Source organism: Melopsittacus undulatus, chromosome 6 (assembly GCF_012275295.1).
Source record: "Melopsittacus undulatus isolate bMelUnd1 chromosome 6, bMelUnd1.mat.Z, whole genome shotgun sequence".
NCBI classification, from domain to species: Eukaryota; Metazoa; Chordata; class Aves; order Psittaciformes; family Psittaculidae; genus Melopsittacus; species Melopsittacus undulatus.
Genome location: NC_047532.1, coordinates 43,138,348 through 43,150,899, shown reverse-complemented (window position 1 = coordinate 43,150,899; position 12,552 = coordinate 43,138,348). Strand labels below are relative to the sequence as shown.

Below are 12,552 nucleotides of genomic sequence, written 5' to 3'. Positions count from 1 at the left end.
AAATACAACTGAATCACAGAAAATGAAACATTTGCACATAAAAGGGTTTTGCTCACACAAGTTGACCAATGTAACAGTGTTTTCCAAAGATGAACCTGAATGAAAAAAAACTCCACAAATTTTAACTACATTCAAAGTATACAGAAGAAAAAAAATATATTCTCTTTCAAAACTATAAATAAATTCAAATTTGGCTACATGAAGGAAATAATGTATAAATGAGATCTCAGTTTCTGTTACCTTTGCAATGGTCTCGTGCAGGCTGAAGGAGGGATCCAGCTCTTCAGTTTTTGTTGTATGTACAGGAAAAAGAGCTTCGGAAAGAAAGCTGGAATTCTGTGAGAAAGGAACAAGAAGCCTTTTACGATTCCACATTGATTTTCTTTCGAATGCTTATTGGATTTTCTTGAGAGATTGAAAAACCCTTCAAATTGCTCTTAAGCTTTGCCAATTATTAAACTTATTTCACTGATCTAATTAACTGATTCCAATTCCCTGAAACAGGAAAAAAAAACCCTAAGTCTTACAACTTTATTTCTTGAATGGCAGTTGTCTTTGTAATTATGCTTACCAAAGCAGCTAAAAATTGTGCCTTGAGGGAGAAAAAATATCCACACATTTCATTTGGAGCTAAGCAGGAATCAGACATTTTATTTGCTATGATTTAGTCTTCAGAAGAAATGTAATACATTAATCAAAGAATATACTTTTATCTTACGCAATCATCGTACTTCTGTATACAGTAATATAATCTACATAATATGGAAGTTTGCTGAATTCCCTAGAATTATATTCTTCAGGTTGACCACTCTTTTTATAACTAGGCTATCTTAATATATTATTTGTACAAGATGTTTGTATCTTCTTGTACCATAAGAAAGCAAGAAGTTAGGCTACATATTTGCTGTCACAAGGCAACAGCAAACTAAAACCCAGGCGTGAACTGAAAAAATGCAAAACAATTTTAAAAAACCCCAAACAACAAACCTCAGAGGAGCACAGATGCCTAAAACTGAAATTATTTTAAACATATACTCCTGATATTGGTAAAATAAAGCAACTGAACTAAAAAGAAAAATATTTCTTTACATTGCTTTTTTGGTGCTGTCGTGGTTTAAACCAAGTCCCCCAACTCCCGGAGAGTTAGGAAGGAGAATCCAAAGAACGTAGCCCCCACGGATTGAGATAAGAACGGTTTAATTGCTAAGGCATAACACAAAACCCCTACTGCCATTTACTACTACAAATAATAATGATACAGCAAACAGCAAGTGAAGAGAATACAACACCCCACCAGCCACCGACCCATAACTCACTCCACCCTGCCCGGCCGAGCACCATGTGCTCCCTCCTCCATTTTCCTCCAGAGCTCTACCCCTCCTGCTTTCTCCTTCCCAGTATGCCTCCTGGGCATCACGTGCTATGGTATGGAATACCTCATTGACTAGCCTGGGTCAGGTGTCCTGTCCCTCCTTCCTCCCGGACTCCCCTCCTCCACCTGGCTGAAAAAAAAAACCTTGAACAAAAACACCCTCAAAACATGCTCAAACCATGACATTATCCACCCCTTATTCCATACCATTCACGTCATGCCCAGATCTCACATTTTCAATACACCATCACTCTTAAGTCCACCCCTCGATCATGAGACATCTCTATGTTGCATCTCTGGAATGATGGCCTGAAGTATCTGGGCCCACCAGGCTCAAAATCATTCACCGTCCCCTTTAGCAGTTCTACAGCTTGCTGCTGGGGACTCCATACAGCTGCCTTCCACTTCCAATGCTTCCAAAGCACTGGAGGGGCCCAGTGGATCAGATACCTGGCCATACTGTCCCACATGCCCTGCCACTCACGACTGTCCAGCCTTGGGGACAGTCTCCTGGTGCTCCTATATCCTTGTCTAACCCTAGACAAGACCCAAACCTGACTCTGCTTAACTTTTGGGATCAGACAAAATGATTGTGGGTAGAACACACTCTGTGTATGGGCCAACATGCCAACCACCATCACAATCAGCAGGCAGGTCCCAAGGGCACCCAAAAGCCATTCAAAACCATCAGAACTCTCAGATGATGCTGCTGCACTTGTCACTGGGGCTGATGTAGCTGCCCTGCTTGCCAGCTCTCCCACCACCAGCTTCTCTTCTCCTGAGACCGGATCCTCCTTCTCTGCCTTGCTGGGAAGTGCTGCGTGGTCTCCTGCATCCTGCTGGGGCTCGGCGGGCGACTTCCGGGGGACACTCTCGGCCGTCGGAGGGTCGGGAACGGCCGCGGGACTCACCCCCCCCTCTGCCTGATCCCGCTGCTCAGCTACCGCCCTGCTCCGCTCCTCCCCCGCCTGCTCCCGCTGCTCTGCCACAGCCGTTTGGCTCCCCGTGCCGCTCTCCCTGGCAGCCTCAGCTGCCGGCAGCTCCCGGGGCCGCTCCTTCCTGGCTTCACGCAGCTCCACACAGACGACGACGAGGATAAGGACAAGGACAGCGAAGAGCAGTGGGAAGGCCTGGTACAAGTCCAAGTCCACGGCCATGTCCATCCCCCCCTGCTGCCGGAGCCCCACCGTATTACAAGCCTCCGACACAAAGTACAGTGAAACAAAAGCTTTAGCCCAAGCCTCAAACACATCCAATCCATACACAAAGTACCCGGCAAAATCCCGAAACAGCGAGATCCAGAGAAAAACCTCTAAGAGCCAATAAATCAGCATTGTGACAAGAGACCATAAATCCGCTCAGATCTGTTCTTATCTCAAACCCTCGGGCCCCACGTTGGGCGCCAAAAATGTCGTGGTTTAAACCAAGTCCCCCAACTCCCGGAGAGTTAGGAAGGAGAATCCAAAGAACGTAGCCCCCACGGATTGAGATAAGAACGGTTTAATTGCTAAGGCATAACACAAAACCCCTACTGCCATTTACTACTACAAATAATAATGATACAGCAAACAGCAAGTGAAGAGAATACAACACCCCACCAGCCACCGACCCATAACTCACTCCACCCTGCCCGGCCGAGCACCATGTGCTCCCTCCTCCATTTTCCTCCAGAGCTCTACCCCTCCTGCTTTCTCCTTCCCAGTATGCCTCCTGGGCATCACGTGCTATGGTATGGAATACCTCATTGACTAGCCTGGGTCAGGTGTCCTGTCCCTCCTTCCTCCCGGACTCCCCTCCTCCACCTGGCTGAAAAAAAAAACCTTGAACAAAAACACCCTCAAAACATGCTCAAACCATGACAGGTGCACACCTAGTTTTGTTTTTAAGACTTGACTTGAAATACCTGCCTCAGAAAAGCTAGGAACCTAGTGCCCATCTAATACCCACCTGATATAAAAATAAGTGTAGAGGTACATCTTGATGGACTGAAAGGCTTAATTTGGTAAGCATAATTTGAATACACTATTCACCAACAGCAATGGGTTCAGTATAAAAGCACAGAAAACATAGGCAAAGATATTTCAGTGATCGGACGGAGTATGCGCTAGTGCATGAGTATCACACCATTCTAAAATACACTAGCTTTGAACAGTTCTACTAAACATATTTGTCAAACTGAACTCTGACACAGAAACATCATCCATGATGCAGAGATGCATCCACTGCATTTACCTACATCTCAAGGAGGAACAAAACATCACCTCAAGCCTTCTGCCAAACTCTGATTATCCCCAGGCAACTAAGTTCAGCATCTCCTTTTAGATGATCTAAATCTTTCCTTGACCATTAATCTTATTCTGGGGTTTTATTTTAATTTTGGATGCCAGAACCTAAATAGATTATTGTGTTCAGAGAATACCCTAAATTCCTCTATTGTATTTCATATTTAGTGTACAATGCATTGTGTGCCACACAGAATTACATACAGACTTAACAGAGGGATCAATTTAGGACTGCAGAGAGATTTCAAGCTTTTCATTAACATACTTCCCTGTAGTAAGTCTTTGCATCAGAGTGCTGGGAAACTAGTCCTGTCCTTTCTTTGTCAGCCCTGGCAGAGTCTCCAGGGAATTATGCAGTTTCAGATCAAGTTAGGCTAGTCCTAGAACTAGCATTTTGCATGCATCTTTTAAATGACACTGCTTTTGGGGTTTGGTGGGAAAGTAATAAGAATATAAGAAAACATATCCACTAAGAAAGGTTAAGCAATGGAATGAGACTCATAAAATGAATGTATTTTTCAGATTCATGATCATACATTTTACATATGCTAGTTCTGGAGCTTTACATAGGACCCAATATAAGAGTACCCCAATTCTGAGTGTAACTTTCATGGTCTATGAATTTACATATAAAATAGTACTAGCAGCAATAAGCAGCTGACAATATCCCTGTCTCAGACATGCCAAAGTCATAATGAGATTATACTATGATTACATCTTTGTGAACAGAATTTTGAAAAATGCCTGGAGTCTTTTCAGACTGAATTCCAAATAAAATTCACAGAAGCCCATGGTCCTGTATTTAAGCTGAATATTTTTTCTGGTTTAGATTATTTCCAAGACTGTAAGGCAATATTGATAATGTTCGGAAAACTTGTCCTTTTCAAATGCCAGCTTCCTATATCTACTAAAATAATACTTCACTTTCCTTCTCTTGATATACATTGGTCTTCAATAGCTTCTGTCCTTGTACTCAAAAAAGTACTCATACTCTGTATTTGCAAGAAGTGAAGCCCCTTTTTAGGGTCATTAAACCTGGTAACGATGCCAAACACATTTCTCAACCACCATAAAGTTATTTGCAGTGGCCAAATAAAGCTTTGGTTAAAAAATATTTTAAAAATCTGATTGATTTGTAAGGCTGACACTACCTTTTAGAAAACACTACCACTTGCTAAAAACATACTGCAGGGTTTATTGTTTTAAACATCAGGAAATGAGCAAATGAGAGAGACAAACAATTTAGATGCTTTGTTTTGGCTTGCATAAGCTCTTCTTATGTGACTGAGCTATACCCTTTTGCATGCTGGGTTCTAAGCCATAAAAAGACTGAAGAAAAATAGTACTTTAGTGAAAAGAGCTGTTAACTTCAATTCAATCACAGGAAGTTACGAAGAAGCAGAGAAAAACTCTTACCCTCTTCCTTGAAACAAACAATATTAAGTATCTTATGTAACTCTGGAGATAAAACGGTGGTATCTGATATATGTTTGCTGAATCAGAATTATATTTGTACTAAACAATGCAGTACATCACATGGATCCAAGAGGTAGTTCTTAATTTTGCACAGCACTGTTAGCTCTCTTCCCAAACAAGCATGAGACACGAATTCCTCATAATCATAGCAGTGATGTGGTATAGCAATATGCTCTTCTCAAAAGCACGCAGTGTAGGAGTAGCTCCCTGCAGATGCCCAATCCACCTCCTGAACTAGTACATTCACAACTAAATTAAGCTTTTTTGAAAAGCGTTACATGGCTCATAGACATGACATTCAAGACGTTCAAGAAAACTCAGTATGGTTGTATGGTATGGTTACGTGTGGTAACGTATGTTACATTGCTGCTAACTTTGCTGTAGGTAAAGTATGTTATACTACTGCTAGGTTTGCTTGTTGATTTTTTTTGATAAATTAATGCCTCCATGATCTGTATTCTCTCAGTATTCCATACATTTCTAAAAGATTATTTCTGGTTGTAAGCTCCCATCACTTTTTTTTTTTAGGGAAAAAAAAAATAAATATAGCACTGACTCATACAAATTTTTGTGTTCAGTGATTCATCTGTGTGTTGTCAGAGAAGCACCAGAATAATAAATGAAGTCATTCTTCCATTCAACTATTTGGTTCATTTGTTTTTTTTTGCACAAAGTAACTTATTATAAAGATAAAATACATACTTCAAGCTTGTTTCATAACACCTATTCATCTTTGTTTTAAGTCTGCACACTAGTTTACAGAGCCATATCATTTATTTGGGGGAAGGTTGAGGAACACTGTCATTCCGCTATGGTAGTGCTAATGCTGTTCATCATCATTCACATAATTGCAATCAATAACTTACAAAGAATTACACTATTTATATTCATTCTTGAGTACCTTACTGAAAGTCAGTGAAGGGAATGATTACTGAATTAGATTTGCTACACAAGATCAGATTATTGCTCCATCTAGACAAGTACTTTTCTCTGGAATCTAAAACTTGGTGGATCAGATGTTTGCAAAGCAGGAAAACGCTGCTTAACTGGCTTTTATCCCACCCTACTCAAACACACCTATGGGGCACAGGTTAGTATTCTAGTAATCTTTCACTCATATCTCATTCAGTAATGGGATAAACACTGCAAGCTTACATTCACACTCATTCTCTTCATTTAGGTGCCTTTGTGGATCAGGTTTTGCTCCTCTTACAACACTTAAATGGAAAGAAATACTTGGTCCTAAATGAGTAACAAAAGGAAGTGCTAGGATTCAGCCCCAAGTCAGATAGAGCTCTGATGTGGATTAGTCCTGATATCTTCCTAGAGGTGAACATCTCAAAGACAAACTTTATTTTTCTTTAAAACTAGGTTTCATGAGAACAGCATGCAAGAAAACAGCCTTTATTAAAAAAAAAAAGAACAACAATTTTTAAACAACTTTTGCCTGTTATTTCTCTGAAAAAAAGGAGTCATTATCTTTAGGTTTTTCCTCAGTCCAACACTGACTTCCCATTTTGCAACAAACTCAGCACAGTCTCTGCTACGAACCTCAGGAAGAGTTTGACTTTTTTTACACCTGTCTTGTGGTCAGACTACAGATATGCCCTTTCTCTACTCATCAGTCCCTTCTGTACTTGAAGGCTTGGGGGTCTTTTTGATTTTTATTACTGTCCCACTCATACCAGCACAGTTTAGCTCTCTTTTGTTAGCCACGTCTATGCTCTAGAAACTGACGGATTATTATGTTCCTCTTCTGAATGCCACTGAGCAAGCAACCCTCCTTCCAAAGGCTTCCAACTTAGTCAAGGCCACAGCAGACGGCAAGGTACACATGTAGCAGTTGCAGCCTTTTAAAGGAACACAATGTGAATAAACAATGACCAGCAAATACATCCAAACCCATTTTTTCATCAAAAGAGGAAGCCATTTTGCTCATGATGGAATCAAGACCCTTAGCTGCTTGCTAAGATCTTGAAAAGGAGTCATACAGAATCACTGCTTTAAGCAGGCTTGAACATTTTTACACAATTAAGCTTTGTGCCCAGAACATAGAGGCTTCCCTATGAAGTGTATATGAAGTAAAACAAATTCCTGCAATTTTAACATATTCGTATATATCCACAGATAACACATATTATTCTCTGTGTGTAAAGACAGTACTTGCAAATAGTTAATCCAAGATTACTAGATTTTACTACCTGAACTAACTTCCTGATATCTCACTCTACACTTATGAAAGGATATCTTTAAAACAGCTGCTTTATTTTTTTCTTCATAAAACCCACCTCCATAAAAAAATACTTGAAAGGCAAACATACTCTGTTTCTCTTGTCTTTTATTGTTTTTTTCAAGCACTGAGCTCATCAGAGAAAGCTGCAGGAACTGTCCAAGTAACAGAAGCGCACTTTTTATCCAAGGGAGCACATGGCAGAGGAATGAGTCTAGATGTTGTTTCAAGAGTACCTCTCAGCATTTAACAGCATGAGCAACACTTTCCAACAGAGAGAAACTGAATCAGACTCCTGATTTATTCTTTCAGCAAGTTCAGAGTAATACACGGGTGTTTTCTGGTGGTTGTTTTTATGCTTGTTTTGTTTGTGGTTGTTTTTTCTGAGTCTTTTTTACAGCAATTTGCTAAGCACATTTCTAGTATATACACACTAAGAAAAAGACATATTAATCCCAAGATCATTAAACCAACTACATATATATATGAACTTTATGTTTTTCACCCACAGTACAAATTACAGCTATAGCTATTGTCCTTGTATTCTCCCCCTCTCATTTCCTAAACAAAACTCATCTGCCTTTGTTTCTAGTCAGGCACTAGTATCACCCTCCCCTTTACAATGGTCAGAGTGTTCTGCATACTGTGCAGCTGAATGTTCTCAAGATGCTATCAATTTATGGAAAAACCTTTTAAAGGTCAAACCACTGTGAATCACTCTAAAAATTTAGGAGGCTCAACTTCCAGTCATGCTTTCGAAAATTCCCTCTTTGCTGTTTTCTTGTCCTTTGCAAATTGTTCTTCACATACATCATTAACTAAATGGATTAAATACATTTGCTCTTCTGATATGAAGCTATGCTTTTATCATACAATGTGTATAATCTAGAAATGACCCCACCAATAATTCTTTAGCTCCCAGCATAATGATTAGGTTTGTCTATGAGCTCTTCAAAAGAGATAGGAACCTGTGTAACATGAATTTGGAATCAGGCTTCCAAAACTCTGTATTTGTCTCATCTTTCTTTTGGAATGACCAGTTAACCTGATCTTTTCAACACTCATTTAATGAAGCATTCTGTGAAATTAGAAAGACATTGATGTTCCACTTTTCAAATAATGGGTCATTTCTGATTAAACTTCGATTGAACATTCAACTTTCAATCTTAAAACAAATTGCCTCCTTTTCTTTTTAATTTGAACCCAATTTCCTGCTGCCCTCGGGTCTTGTGACAGTAATTAACTGATTTATGAATCAATTAAATGGGGATCGAAAATGCAGAAAAAACCTGTCAAAGCCCCTAACCTAGCTTACTCTTGCTTATTTATGATGGACACTTGCGCTAAAATTCACTTCTGATTTACTAGACTCATTTTTCTAAGTTGTCCTTCCTCAAGTAATTAAGTGAACATAATGCTTCACCTTCTAAAGGTACTAAATTTGCATCCTTTGTGTACTGTCTTACAGCGTACCTTCAATTTATATGCCAACTTTCAACCAATGCCTTTTAAATCATGAATAAATTCCCACAGCAATTCTGGTGATTGAGTGTAAAACATAGTAAATACCAGGACATTAGAGATCAAATTTTATCACACACTGTTTTAAGGACTGGAAATAGTTCTGTGGTACACGCAACAATTTATTTATTTATTTATTTGTTTGTTTAGGAAGCCATGACAATGCTGCATCTACAACAGAGTCCTGTTTTCTTGACTATGACTTTAGAAACTGTTCAATTACCAGTTAGGAAACTCAAATTATGTAACTAATGATTCCTTAATCTGTTCTCATTCCATCCTGAATACATTTTTCTTGCCTGCTGAATATTCCCACCATTTATAAGAAAACATCCTTATGTCCTTAACCTGGTGAATAATACACAAATACCTCAAGAATTCTGTGTGTGTTTTGTTCGTTTGTTCATTTTTTGAAAGGAACATGCAGTGGGGGTTTCTCTACCCAGCAAAAACGCTCAATCTAGTAAAAGACAGTCCTAAGACTCAAGTTCTTTAATTAGTTTGACTTCACCCTTGCTTATATTTGACTCTATTGTCCACATTTGTGAAAGCTTCGCCCTTCAGCACTTCACAATATTTGTGCCACCAATTTTGTACTGCACAAAAGCAAAAGTCTCTTAGAAAGGTACAACAGAGAGTAAAAAACTGTCTGAAATTTGTACAGGTAGGCCAAACAGTATAAAAATGAAAATCTAACACTGCTAAAGCCTGCAAAGCAAATACACAAAAGGAGGATGAAAGTCAAGAGAAAGCTGTTTATTTTTTCACACAGACCAAAGAATAATGTTTTGGAGAGGAGAATTTAGGGGTATAAAGATTCTGCTGCATCAGGACTGAGAACATATATGTGTGTGTGCGTATGTTTGTGCTATGAGCTACTACACATTAACTTTCTGCCTTTTTGTAATACAACATTATGAAGAGTAAAATTGTAGCAACTTGAGGAACACTCACAAACACACAGTGTCTGATGACTAAAACACAAAGCTAGTAGACAGTGCTTACCTTCATAATTGTCCTGGGAGGCAAATCTAGCTGGGAGTTTGATTTTACCTGCAGAGCGCACATCATAAAGTTATGCTGTGCCCAAAACTATTACACAGAAATCCAGAGGCTTACAACTGCATGAGGACTTACATGCATTTGTATTCAAAGCACTTGCCAAAAATTTGTTGTAACATGAAGGTAAAAACCCCATCACAAGAGAAGATAAAGAGAGAGCAGTGAGAACAAACATACTGGTGAAATCTGCACTGCAGGTTCTCCCTAATTCTTCATTCCATTTTACCCTAGCATCAAGCAATTAGCATATGATGTTTTGGCAGCAAATACACAGTTGTATCCCTTTGTGAAACAGGTGTGTCACCTCAGCTGGGCTAAAAGACCATCTCATCTCCGTACACTTTCCTTTTTTTTTTTTTTTTCCTGGCAGGGTGTAAGAGATTGAACCAGAGATTTGACAGGAACAAAGATTAAAAAAAAGAGCAATGGAAAAGAGCATCTCATATTCTAAAATATGGCTTATCATCGGCTATCTGGAGTACTTTTAGTTTGAGAGGATGCAGCAGACTGAAGTAGATTTTCAAACAGATTTACTGAAAAAGTGGATTATCCATCATAGAACATATCGAAGCTAAAGTGTAGTCCTCTGATGTGTGGGTTAAACTGAATCAATGGCATAACACCAGGGATTGATGTACAGTATATAGGATTTCTCACTATTAAAGGCCCTTAAAGCTGCAAACATATTGCAGAAGAGTGCATACTTTTCCACTTCACTAGCAGGCTGCCTGTTCCCTTTGTAGCAAATGCTCTCGATATCTAATTAAATGTTCCCCCAAAAATCCACAAAGGATTATGAAGTGATATAAAAGTTGGTTTTCGCTGTAAGCATAGGCCAATTTTTTTTAGAAAGCAAGTCTTTGCAGTCGCCACAGCCTAATGTGTGTCAAAAATCTCATTCAAAGTCAGAATGACCCTATGTCTTGGAAACTGGCATGCTGGAAGGAGTTTTTGACAAGAAGCTTTTCTTTAGAATTTTTACCATTTCAGTTCACTGAAGAACTTTTAGAAAAGAAACAAAACCAAATCTATCTACGTTTTTAATACTCTGGTAAAGATGCTCAGTAACCTTGTGATGTCATCAGATGCTGGACAAAATAAGCAAAGCCTGCCAAATCACACTACACAGAAAATGGAAAAGGCAGAATTGGAATCACTGATGCACGATTTATTTTATTATTCAACTCAACTGTAGCCAGAAAAACTCAAGCCAACTGTAATCAGACAGGAAAAGAAAATAACCACTTACTCTCATCTCTTTTAACTTAATGTTTTATCCCTTGCAATAATAAGTGAATTGAAATAATAACTGTAAAGCTATAAATTCACAGACTTCAGCATAAAGAAAGCAACTTTTAACACATCAGGACACTTGCATAGCTTTATTCTTCTCTAGAATTTTCCCTTGATGCTTTTTAAACTGAAAGCAGAATCAGCAGTTTAAGTAAGAGGAAGCAGCCCAAAGCCAGAAAACTGGAACCCTCAGAGAGGATCTTTCTCAATTTTCAGAACTTTAGAAATAGAAAGGCTCAGTTCAGCTTCGTTACATTTAAGAGAACCTTTTCCTTTTCTTGGATGTGTCATGTGCATGATGCAAGAACACTTCGTAACATTTTATGATCAACTGTCAGCATTCAAGTTGCATGGAAAACATGCAGTGCCAGTAAGATTATCCTAAAAATGTCCTGCAATAGGCCATCAATTCATAGAATCATATAATAGTAATAGTGACTGTCACATAGAATAGAATTCCAGTGACAATGTTTTTCATAATCACAACTATTATACAGCATGATGGTTTTATTTCCTGATTTGATGCTTCCTACTTTTAGTTTTAATTTTTAGTGCTTTAAAACACTGTATAAGGTATTATACTGAATGAAAAAATCAGGACAGATATTGTGTAGGTGGGAACCTCGGTGTTTTACAGTAAGAATCAGAATTGGCTTTTGCTAACAACGTCTTCAAAGACAGTATTTATTTATTGAAAGCCTTATTAAACAGCTATTTAATGGCCATGATAAGATACATCAAGCACTTCAGCTTTTGAGAGGATGTATCATTGACTGAAATCACAGCTGTTTGATAGTCCAGTGATCTTGATTATTTTTCCTGACATACTAAAAACAAAGCTGAGTACCACACTACTAGTATCTGCTGACACAAAACAAATTCTGATACTTATTCCAGACATTATACCAGAAGACTTTTAGTTGGTCTGTTGAATTTAGCCACTCAGAATAACAATGCTAAAATGCTGTCTTGAATGCAACATGCCATTTACTTCTTCAGAAAGAACAGATAATTTGATGTCTTGTATCCTTAGATAATACATGTTTCAGTAACTAGAGGCTTCAGCAGGCTATCAAACAGAAGCAGTAACTAGTATCTAAGCAAATGTCTCATTTGTTTTCCCACATCCCACTGACCCTGTTAACTTCTAACCTATCTTTCTTCCACTGATTTTCAACAACTGTTGGCCAGTTCCATGAAAATTAAGAGTCTATGAGAGCATCTGTAAGGACAGTTTATAGCAACATGTATTCATGCAGTGTGAGTGCTAAAGAAGCTGTGCATTTTTGTTACTGTATGTAAAGAATATTCCCCTT

General features: G+C 38.6%; 1 protein-coding gene across 6 annotated transcripts in view; it reads right to left on the bottom strand.

Moving 5' to 3' along the window:
* NAALADL2 (N-acetylated alpha-linked acidic dipeptidase like 2) overlaps positions 1–12,552 on the bottom strand; it is a 634,909-nt gene that overhangs the window by 225,476 nt on the left and 396,881 nt on the right. For all 6 annotated transcript variants that reach the window (XM_031047098.2, XM_031047101.2, XM_031047097.2 and 3 more), the window contains one exon: positions 241–336. In XM_031047098.2, coding sequence (XP_030902958.2) covers positions 241–336 — 96 coding nt within the window. The remainder of the gene's footprint in view (positions 1–240; positions 337–12,552) is intronic.